Source organism: Phyllobates terribilis, unplaced genomic scaffold, assembly GCF_046119375.1.
Source record: "Phyllobates terribilis strain yellow unplaced genomic scaffold, ASM4611937v1 Scaffold_51__1_contigs__length_9155689, whole genome shotgun sequence".
Lineage (NCBI taxonomy): Eukaryota > Metazoa > Chordata > Amphibia > Anura > Dendrobatidae > Phyllobates > Phyllobates terribilis.
Window position 1 is genome coordinate 5,373,629 of NW_027362811.1, and position 12,286 is coordinate 5,385,914.

Here is a 12,286-nt window from a genome sequence, read left to right on the forward strand (position 1 = left end):
GCCGCCCCTATTTCTCCTTGGAACATCCCCCCACACACTTTTCTTAGCCTGGCCTGCTTTAGGCAGCATTGGACAAGCCCACCAGAGAACCAGACTCCTCCAGTGGGCCCTGACTTCTCCATCGGTGGAGTTGAGAGTGCCAAGGTGAGGAGCATGATGATGATGACAGAAGTTAGCATCTGCTATGTTTTCTTTTAATGCAAGTGTAAGTGTGCATTAAAATGGGGCCTTTTAGTTTGGAGGAGGCCGAAGCTGGCCACTACCTCATGGCTGCATCGGCAGCGAGGTATCCATACTCAGTCCCCAGCAGCCCATATTTGTCCTGGTGTGCCTTATACATAAGATTAAGCGCGTATACCAAAACATTACCTGTGCCCTCCCCAGTGCATTTAATGGGAAGGAGAGCCTATTCCGCTGTAGTGTGTGCATGCCAAACCCCTGTTCATGCTACATGCGAAGATGCCTCCCACCTTGCACCTGTCGTTGCAGACTTGCAGCTATCCCCATTGAAGTCCTTGTCCCAGGGCAGTGTTCAATTGTACCTCTCCCATTCCTTGCAATGCAAGCGCAAGTATGCAGCCTGCCACCCACCCACCCCCAGGCTGCAATACCATACTGCTTGCTTGCTTGCACTTTAAATTGGGCCTTTTAGGCATGTGGAGGCGGAATTTGGCCACCACGCCATGGCTGTGTCGGCGGCCTGGTATTCATACTCAGTCCCCAGCCGCCTGGTGGCCGGGTGTCCCCACTTGCTCCCCAGCCTCCAGGGGTGGCCGGGTGTCCATACTCGGTCCCCAGCCACCCCTATTTGTCCTGGTAACCTTTCCCACACTTTTCTTAGCCTGGCCTGCTTTAGGGCAGCATTGGCCGAGCCCACCGGACTATCAGACTCCTCCGGGGGCCCTGGCTTCTCCATCAGGGGAGTTGAGAGTGCCAAGGTGAGGAGCATGATGAGGATGATAGAAGTTAGCATCTGCTTTGTTTTGTTGTAATGCAAGGGCATGTATGTAGTAGCGGCTAGGCCTGAGGTGGTCAGCGTTTTGGCGCATATCCTACCTCCTCCGAGGATTGCTGGATGTTTTCCTGCTACTATCCAAGTTCTATGACTCCCGTTAAAACAAAGCTTCAGGTGATAAATGATGGATGAGGTAGTGGCAAAGGAGAAAGAGCAGGAGGAACAGGGACCATTCACATCAATATCAGGCCAGTCAACCAGATATTTCTTGTAGGATATGTTTCTGTAACAAAAGGAGAGGTTCGGCTACACAGTTATAGGGCATACAATGCGTGCAATGCCTACCAAAAATTTCGAGCCACTCCAATGCCCCTTGGAAATGACATGGAGGTCAGAGGGCGTTAACTAAACCTTTTTTTCCATTTATAGCAACTGGGTCTCCCGTGCACTGTTGGCCTAAGCAGTGAATGGAAGGCTTTCCAAAAATTATGAGGAACTGCAATGCCCCTTACAAGAGCCATGTGTGGCACCCCAGGTGTCTGGTCACCACAGTAATAGAGATATTACGTCGGAGAGCAAGTGGGAGGTTTCCTGGTCAGGATCCCTTAAACATGCAACATCCTCCTGCCCCAATCCTGGGAGGGGAGAATTCTGCCCTTATAAACTGGATCTGGGGCGGGGTTGAGTGAGTCAGAGAACAGTCAGAGTCAGAGTGAGAGCAAGGGAAAGTAACAGCAAGGAGCTCTGTAGGAGCTAGGAGCTAAAGACTAGGGGCTGGAAGCTGAGCAGAGCTCGCCCTGGCAGAAGACAATAGGAACCGGACACAGGAGTCCGAAGCTGTGAGAACTTATATATCCAGCAGCAGAAACCAGCCGGCAGGGGATTTCAGGTCCTCTGGCCATAGAAGCCCGGAGGCTCAGTCACAAGCAAGGGACCAGCACCGCCGTCGTGGAGCGGAGGCTAACAGAAGGCCCCAAGTCACCAGCCATACGGGTGAGCACTACATGGTACACTCAGGGACGTGGGCTACTTCTACCCGCTTACAGCAAGGTAGCCAGGAAGAGTGCAGACAGACGGGGAGGCCTACAACTCCACCTGGCCAGGGGAACTCCTGCTTGCTCACAGACTGACCAGGCCTCTTATGCTAGCCAGTACTCCCGGGAGGGTCTACCTTATAATCATCAGTAAAGACCCTGAACTGCACTGCAAAGACTCTGAGTCATTCCTGCTGCGCTCGTGCACCATCACCCCCATCATCCACACTCACTGCCCTGAGGCTATACTCCTCCCGAGGGGAGTTATCCCATTCTATGCTGCGCACACAACACCAGCCTCAGCGGTCTGCCTCGCAGCGGTGGTACTCCCTGACCGCAATCCACGGGTGGCGCAGTCAGACAATTAACCTCAAAACCTAAGAAAGACTGCCACTGGTTTGACCAGCCTGAGCCACGGGACCGGGTCACCGCCACGGAGACTACAGACTCCAGAGACCCGGCACCGGGTATCCCACACACGGGTACACACGGCCCAGGGGGCGCGTCACATGCAGTACAGCATATTACAAACATAAGTCCCATTATTGGGGAGTGGGTGTCCCATAGTATTTGCTTATGCTTTCCCAGCAAAAGCTGCCAAAAATTAGGACGGAGCAACTTGCAATGCCCCTTACAAGAGCCATGCAGTACAGCATATTACAAACATAAGTCCCATTATTGGGGAGTGGGTGTCCCATAGTATTTGCTTATGCTTTCCCAGCAAAAGCTTCCAAAAATTAGGACGGAGGAACTTGCAATGCTGGCACCCTGGTGGTATAGTGGTGGTGGAGGCTGAGGATAAGGAGAAGAAGATTAAACAGCCGAAACGAGGAAGCGTATACCCATGTGTGGGTGTGAAGCGGTGCATGTGAATACACCTCCCGACATAACACAGTGGATTTGACTTTATGTTACTCTGCTGTCATTTGGTGGTGATGAGAAGTCTGGCCCAATCCAGCCCTTGTTCATTTTGATAAGGGTCAGCTTGTCAGCATTGTCAGTTGACAGGCGAGTGCGCTTATCAGTTATAATTCCCCCAGCGGCACTAAAAACACGCTCCGATAACACGCTAGCGGCAGGGCAGAGCGAGTTCATTCCAAGTGTCCAGCTTGGATACCCAATAATTAAAAGGCACAGAGGAATCACGGAGGACGCTGGTACGATCGGCAAGGTACTCCCTCACCATCTTTTGAAACTTTCCACTCCTTGTGAGAGTACCCCGCGCCTCAGGGCCTGTAAACTGGCCGGGTGTCAGAAAACTGTCCCAGAACGTTGACAGTGTTTCCCTGCCTCTGCTGGATTTGAGTTGCATCTCTCTCGCCTGTACGCCTTGGTTGGGCAACAAACTGTGACCTCTGCCGCTAGCGTGTTCAGATGGGAATTTTTTTAAGAGTTCTGCAGCAAGGGCCTTCTGGTATTGCCCCATTTTTGTAGACCTCTCCACCTCAGGAATAAGAGAGTGAAAGTTCTCTTGTAGCGGGGGTCTACAAGTGTCACCAACCAGTAATGACTGTCACCCAACATTTTGACAATGCGAGGGTCACGGTTAAGGCAGCGTAACATAAAGTCAGCCATGTGTGCCAGACTGGTAACGGGCAAGATTTCCGTGTCCTCACCAAGATGACGACTGACCATGCTCTCCTCCTCTTCCTCCTCCTCCTCTTACTCCTCCCCCCTGTCCTCAGGCCACCCACACTGAACCAACGGTATGACACTTGTACAGGTACTACCGTCTACAACGCATGATAGCAGCTCCTGTTCTTCCTCCTCCTCCTCCTCCTCTCCCTCATTGTGCCCCAATGCACGTTGGGATGAGATGAGGCGGGGCTGTGTGTAATCGCCCGCTACGGCTTCTTGATCCATCTCATCATACTCTGGCTGCAATGCCTCCTCTTTAATTCTCTGCAGAGAGCGTTGCAAAAGACAGACAAGTGGGATGCTGACACAAATGATGGCGTCATTGCCACTCACCATCTTGGTGGACTCCTCAAAGTTTGTCAGGATGGTACATATGTCAGACATCCAGGTCCATTCCTGAGGTCTTATGTGTGGAGTCTGACCTGAATATCGACGGCCTTGTTGCAGCTGGTACTCCACAACTGCTCTCTTCTGCTCACAAATCCTTTGCAACATGTGGAGGGTAGAGTTCCAACGTGTGGGGACATCACACACCAGTCGGTGTGCCGGAAGCTGCAAACGCTGCTGCAACACAGCAAGGGCGGCGGAAGCTGTAGCCGACTTGCGAAAATGAGCTGACAGGCGGCGTACTTTCACGAGCAGATCTGGCAACTCGGGGTACGATTTAAGAAACCGCTGAACCACGAGGTTAAGCACATGAGCCAGGCATGGTACGTGTGTGATCTCACCTCGCCTCAGAGCCGCCACCAGGTTACGGCCATTGTCACACACGACCATGCCGGGATGTAGGTTCAGCGGTCTCAGCCACAGATCTGCCTGCTCTTCCACAGCTGTCCACAACTCACAAGCAGTGAGAGGTTTCTCACCTAAACTTATGAGTTTCAGCACAGCCTGTTGCCGCTTGGCGGAGGCAGTACTGCAGTGCTTCCAGCTTGTAACTGATGTGGTGATATCTGAGATGGAGGCTGAACATGAGGAGGAGGAGGAGGAGGAGGATGCGCAGGAGCTGTACACTGTGGGGGCAACTCTGACTGACATAGGGCCCGCAATCCTCGGTGTGGGGAGGATGTGTTCCGTCCCAAGGTCCGACTGGGTCCCGGCTTCCACTATGTTTACCCAGTGAGCCGTCAGAGAGATGTACCGTCCCTGGCCACAAGCACTTGTCCACGTGTCCGTTGTCAGGTGGACTCTCCCAGTAACTGCGTTGTTGAGGGCACGGCAGATGCTTTGGGACACGTGCTTGTGTAGTGCAGGGATGGCACACCGGGTAAAATAGTGTCGGCTGGGGACCGAGTACCGAGGGACGGCCACCGCCATAAGATTGCGGAAGGATTCCGTCTCCACCAGCCTAAAAGGCAGCATTTCCAATGCAAGCAGTCGTGAAATGTGCGAATTTAGGACTGTGGCCTGTGGGGCGTTAGCTGCGAATTTCCGCTTTCGTTCAAAGGTCTGGGATATGGACAATTGAACGCTGTGGTGGGACGTGGACGTTGATGCTGTTTCTTGAGAAACTGCCATAACAAGTGAAGACTGAGAGGAGGGGGCATCTTTACATGCAGTATGGACAGAGGATTGCCTTGCACACACAACAGGGGGTTCTATTGCACGCACAACAGTGGAAGAAGCAGTGGTGACACCCGCTGACACTGGTCGTGGACCCTGGGTTTCGCCCCACAAAGTCGGGTGCTTTGCTGCCATGTGCCTGATCATGCTGGTGGTGGTCAGGCTGGTAGTTTTGTCACCCCTGCTGATGCTGGCATGGCAGGTGGAACATATGGCCTTTTTGGGGTTATCAGCAGAGTCTTTAAAAAAATTCCAGACTCTGGAAGACCTACCGCTTGTACCGGCAACGTCCCTCGTGTTCGTGTTACGGGGAACGGTTGCCTGCCTTCTGTCTGCGGCCACCACACTGCTTCTTCCTGCCTGTTGGGGTACTCTGCCTCCCTCCCCCTGTGTGCTGCTGGCCTCACTCTGCATGTCCTCCTTCCACGTTGGGTCAGTTACTAGATCATCCACCACCTCCTCCTCTTCCACTTGCGCACCACGATCCTCCTCCTCACTTCCTGGCAATTGTGTCTCGTCATCGTCCACCTCTTGTGACAGATTGCCAACGTCGACTTCCTGTGGCCGTGGCTGTTCAAATATTTGGGCATCGCAACATGGGATCTCCTCTTCCACCACTTCAAGCGTATCAGGCGAGGGGCCAAATATGGAAATGGACCAGTGAACAGCTCTTCAGAGTGTCCAAGTGTGGGATCACTTGCTGTCTGACGACACTCGGCATGGTGGGAGGAAGGAGCATCAGGGTGAGGAGGAGTATGCGGTCGAGACTCATGGCTGCTAAGAGTTGACCGTGTGGAAGACAGACCGGAGGTGGTGGTGCCCAGGTAACTGGAAGTATTATCTGCTATCCAATTAATAACCTGTTCACACTGATCAGTTTTCAATACTGGTGTTGTTCTGTGCTTCCCTAGTAATTCGGTCAAGAAGTGAGAGCGAGAAGATGTGGCTGTTGGTTGTGGCACATTTTCACCTTGGCCACGGCCCCGTGCTCTGCACAAACCATCACCAGAACGTCCACTTCCACGTCCCTTGCCACGTGCCTTGCCCATTGTAAATGAAGTAAAATAGCTTACACTTGCACTATCAATGGAAAAAGGGTAATAAAGAGTAGATTAGAACCGTGGAAGAGGAAAACCACAGTTATTGTTTACTGGGGTATACCACACTTTTTTAAATAGAGATATTTGATCCTGAACAGTGAGCGACACACTCAAACTGCTTTTTTTTTAGATACCAAAGGCCCAAAACTGGATAGTACAGCGATTTGACCCGTGGAACTGCGAAACGACACTGGGATGTCGGGCCTACACAAGACTATTTTCAACAGATATATTTTTGTGTCACAACAGTCAGGAGACACTACTGTTTTTCTTTACGGAAAAAACTACCAAAACCTGAATAATAGAGATTTTTTACCGTGGGATGGCAAACCCACAGTTATTGTTTACTGGGGTATACCACACTTTTTTAAATAGAGATATTTGCGGCTGAACAGTGAGCGACACACTCAAACTGCTTTTTTTTTTAGATACAAATGGCCCAAAATGGATAATACAGAGGTTTGAACCGTGGAAGTGCAAAACAACACTTCTGTTTCTCTAACCTACACCAGACTATTTTTAACAGTTATATTTGTGTCTGAAAAATCAGAGACACGCTTTTTTTTGGGGGGGGGGGCGCACACCAAAAGGTTAATAAGACAGGTATTTGTACAGTGTGAGCTAAGTCCAGCAATTTCAGCAACAGGAGCACACAGGACTGTAATGCAGCATTTGCTGGTATAACCACTGCGTCTCCTATACAGCCTGCCTGCCTGGTATCTGGGATGGATATTAGCCCTGAAAAGGACTGTTTGTTTGTTCTGGCAGCCTTTACAGACCCTACACTAACTATTTCGCAGTTTATATCTCTCCCTAAATCAGCAGCGCTGTCCCTACACGGTCTAATCTGGAGCGACTGTGTCCAAGATGGCGGCGCCCGGTTTTAAATACTCGAGGTGACGCTGTGCGGCCAGTCAATCACTGCCCACAACCAACATGGCTGCAGCATTACAGTGACTGGCTGGCAATCCCTGCATGTTCATTGGCTCTGTAAAGAGCGCCAAACATGCAGGGCGGAGACCCAAGCTCCCGCCCGAGTAACCCGGAAATGCTCGGTGCTCGCCGAACATCCCGAGTAGCGTGATGCTCGGGTGAGTACCGAGCAGTGTCGAGCATGTTCGCTCAACACTAATCACTAGTATTTTGTTGCACCAACTCTGGCTTTAATAACAGCTTGCAGTCTCTGAGGCATGGACCAAGGGTTGTATATGTTTTATACTTGTGTAATGAGAACGGTGGAGATGGCAGGATTAGGGCTGATCATAGATGTGACTTCTCCATCTGTCTGTGACTTTTACAATATTTGTTTCAGGGTGAAGATCTGACCCATACTAATACTACAGAGACATATGTGAGGGGTGATGAGCGGTGTAAGGAGGAGATTCCTACATATGACTACCCAGGTGAGTAGTGACCACTAAATGCAGAGAAGTCACAGATTCTTCTTATGGGAATATATATACTGTATATGCGCCACAGCAAAAGCAATTTGTATCCAATAAAATATAAGCTGATCGACATTTCTTTGTAAAACAACAACGATAAAGGATGAAAGAAAAATTACTTGGAGGGTGAGGGCTTTTTAGCTCCTTTATTTGAACCGGACAAGCCCGGTCTGGATGGGTTTTTATACCATATAGATGTTTTTTTAGACTTAGATGCTTTTATTTTAAAACAAATAACATAAATAATTATGTAAATATGTAAGGTGCTTTCTTGAATTTCCCATGGATTGACAGTTGAGATCAGAAGCAATAATCGGAACATGGGTCGGAACGGAACATGGATTATGGTTATATGTTTATTTTCTCCCATCCGATTTAAATTTGTGAACATTTGTCCTTTTTCATTCGTATTAACTATGTAAATATCTCAGATAATACATTATTACTGTGCGATAATATAGCCAAACAACAGTAGATTCTTAGGAGGATGGAAGATCAGTGCAATGGGTGTCGAGAACGCTGCTCATCTTCCTTCTGTTGCAGATTTACTTCTGTTGATTCTGTTCAAAGTATTAAAGAGATTAAATGCTGGAAATATCTTCTGGTTTTTCCAGCCTCAGAAAGCCTTTAAACAGATGTACAGTGGGGAGAATAAGAATTTGATACGTGGCCGATTTTGCAAGTTTTCCCTCCCACAAAGAATGGAGAGGTCTGTAATTTTTATCGTAGGTCACTTCACCTGTGAGAGACAGAATCTAAAAATAAAAAAAAAAAACAGAAAATCACATTGTATGAATTTTAAATAATTAAATTGCATTTTATTGCATGAAATAAGTATTTGATCACCTACCAACCAGCAAGAATTCTGGCTCTCACATACTTGTTAGTTTTTCTTTAAGAAGCCCTCTTACTCTGTACTCATTACCTGTATTTATTGCAGCTGTTTGAACTCATTACCTGTATAAAAGACACCTGTCCACACACTCAATCAATCACCCTCCAACCTTTCCCCCATGGCCAAGACCAAAGAGCTGTCTAAGGACACCAGGGACAAAGCTGTAGACATGCACAAGGCTGGGATGGGCTAGAGGACAATAGGCAAGCAGCTTGGTGAGAAGGCAACAACTGTGGCACAATTCTTAGAAAATGGAAGAAACACAAGATGACTGTCAATCTTCCTTGGTTTGGGCCTCCATACGAGATCTCGCCTCATGGGGTAAGAATGATTTTGAGAAAGATCAGGAATCAGTCCAGAACTACATGGGAGGACTTAGTCAATGACCTGAAGAGAGCTGGGACCACAGTCTCACACATTACCGTTAGTAACATACTACACTGTCATGGATTAAAATCCTGCAGGCCACGCAAGGTCCCCCTGCACATGCCAGCACATGTCCAGGAAACATCATACTTTTGGGGTTCTTTTCTGCAAAGGGGACAGGACTACTGCACCATATTGAAGGGAGGATAGATGGGGTTATGTATCGGGAGATTTTAGCCAACAACCTACTTCCCTCAGCAAGAGCATTGAAGATGGGTCGTGACTGAGTCTTCCAGCATGACTTGATCTGAAACACACAGCCAGGGCCACTAAGGAGTGGCTCCGTAAGAAACATTTCAATGTCCTTGAGTGGCCTAGCCAGTCTCCAGACCTGAACGCAATATAAAATCTTTGGGGGAAGCCTTAACTCCATGTTTCCCAGCGACAGCCCCGAAACTTGAAAGATCTGGAGAAGATCTGTATGGAGGAGGAGGACAAAATCCCTGCTGCAGTGTGTGCAAACCTGGCCAAGAACTACAGGAAACGTCTGACCTCTGTAATTGCAAATAAATGTTTCTGTACCAAATATTAAGTTCTGTTTTTCTATTGTATCAAATACTTATTTCATGCATTAAAATACAAATTAATTATGTAAAAATCATACAATGTGATTTTCTGGATTTTTTTTTAGATTCTGTCTCTTACAGATGAAGTGACCTACGATAAAAATTACAGACCTCTCCATTTTTTGTAGGTGGGGAACTTGCAAAATTGGCAGTGGATCAAATACATATTTTCCCTACTCTATGGCATCCTGAGATATTATTCCACCTTCAGCAATAAAAAACACAAGTTGGCTGTAAGGTAGCACTCTATTTGTGTGTGTAAAAAAGCCATGGATGCTGTTCTTGTGGCACGAGCTATGAGATTCTGATTAACTGCAACCTTTCACCAGTGGATTGATTTTTCTGTCTGATTTCACCTTAGATGCCATCTTTTTAAGACAGTAGTTTTCAGAGTCGTATGACTTGTACTCCAGTCATGTAGACAAAAAAACCTTATCGTGGAAATGATGATTGAGAACGCAGATCTTGATGCATAAGTGAATATTTTATTTTGATCCAGCAAGAAAAGGTCCAAAATTTCTATTATAGAGGAGCTGTGCATGAGGCAGATGCGGCTCTGTGCAGGCCACGGGTATTCCTGAGTGTACCGGGAAATACAAGGAGGCCTTGTGTAGTAAGGTTGTAAGTCCATACTATCAGTTTTGCACTAATTACCACAGACCAATTCTTATTATTCTCTCTTCATGTTGTGTACATTATATTATTTAAGCCATATGACAAGAGCCTTGGGGCAGGGCCTTCATAACCCTTCTCCATTTTGCTGTATGAGGAGAAATTCCTGGAAACCTCCGAGTATGGACCACTACTTTCAGAATGAGTCCACCAAGCTCATTTAGACTGAATATAATTAGTTTGCCTCCTCTCTTTGTGTTATAAAGCAACAAGACAAATGTGACCTCTCTGCGCACAGGAGGCGCTTAGCGCAGCAGTTCAGTTTATTCAATAGTTCCATTAGGAAAGAAAATCCTCAGCTCTCACCGAATGTTGCAAATTATCCATTATTTTTTTTCTTAAAAGCCAGGAGTCGATTATAAAGAAAGGAAAACTACAAAAAAAAGTCCCCCTTTTTATCCACTCCTAACTTTTTATACATTCCCTTTACAATTCTCCACTGAGGATTTAACTAGAAAAGACTGATGACGGGCAACACTGATATATGAACCTATGAAAATATTTTTGATTCATTAAAAATAAACTGCAAAAAAAAGTAGCATGAGGCCTAGTGTTTGTCATCTTCTGGTTTTTGTTTTAAAGCCTACTGTTAGACTGTGATCGGAATTTTTTTTATCACTGTTTTATTTAAAAAGCAAATTTTGCTGCATGCCTTGTAGTTTGGATGAAAATTTTTACATATTAATGTTACAAAATTTCATTACACATTTTATTGTTAAAAAATAAGATAACCAGTTTTATTCTTTGCATATGACTGTCCCGGGAGCTCTGAGGGACATCAGATATCTTTAGATTGTAAAGCTGATAATCGTGGTATCCCACACGATACATATGTAGAACATGTCCTAATTCCATATGTCGCCGTTCCCAGTAACAGTCTATCATCAGATCCTTTCGAACAGGTCCTGTCTTCTGATTCATTACCGAATGTTAAGGAAAATAAACGTAACAGAAAAGATGTCGTGAACCAAAGTGCTAATAGTGGAGAGAAGCCATATACATGTTTGGAATGTGGAAAATGTTTTTACTGGAAATCAAAATGTAATCAACATAAGAGAAGTCACACAGGGGAGAAGCCATTTTCTTGTGAAGATTGTGAGAAATGTTTTAGCGAAAGATCTTTTCTTTTTAGACATCAGAGAAGCCACTCAGGAGCAAAGCCATTTTCATGCTCACAATGTGGAAAATGCTTTAAACAGAAATGGGGTCTTGTTACCCACGAGAGAAGTCACACAGGGGAGAAGCCATATTCATGTTCAGAATGTGATAAATGCTATAGTGATGAATCAAGTCTTGTGAGGCATCAGTGGGTTCACACAGGGGTGAAGCCATTTTCATGTTCACAATGTGGAAAATGCTTTAAACAGAAATGGGGTCTTGTTACCCACGAGAGAAGTCACACAGGGGAGAAGCCGTATTCATGTTCAGAATGTGATAAATGCTATAGTGATGAATCAAGTCTTGTGAGGCATCAGTGGGTTCACACAGGGGTGAAGCCATTTTCATGTTCAGAGTGTGGAGCATTTTTTACCGATAAATCATCTCTTGTTAACCATCAAAATGTTCATCGAGGATCAATGCCATATTCATGTTCAGAATGTGGGAAATGTTTTAGTAATAAATCAAGTCTTGTTAGACATCAGTGGGTTCACAAAGATGTGAAGCAGTTTTCATGTTCAGAATGTGGAAAATGTTTTAGTAAGAAGTTAGAAGTTGTTAGACATCAAAGAACTCACACAGGGGAGAAGCCATTTTCATGCCCATAATGTCAGAAATATCTTACCAAGAACTCAAGTCTTAACTATTGAAAACTCAAATATATTGGAAAAAACATTCACGTACCGTATTCGGAGAGTGTTTTAATCGAAGCCAGCGCTAATTCCACATCAGAAATCTTTCACCGGAAAAACATTTCCAATTTCTGAATGTTTTACACACAAATCACATCTGCTTAAAAATAGACATTCAATTTATAGTCAAAATAAATCATTG

At 46.4% G+C, this 12,286-nt stretch overlaps 1 protein-coding gene across 1 annotated transcript; it reads left to right on the forward strand.

Moving 5' to 3' along the window:
* Positions 1 to 8,055: 8,055 nt before the first annotated feature.
* Positions 8,056 to 12,060, forward strand: LOC141191716 (uncharacterized). Its single transcript, XM_073661654.1, has 2 exons — positions 8,056 to 8,153; positions 11,061 to 12,060. The coding sequence occupies exons 1-2, from the start codon at positions 8,056 to 8,058 to the stop codon at positions 12,058 to 12,060; spliced, it is 1,098 nt and encodes a 365-aa protein (XP_073517755.1).
* Positions 12,061 to 12,286: the final 226 nt, after the last annotated feature.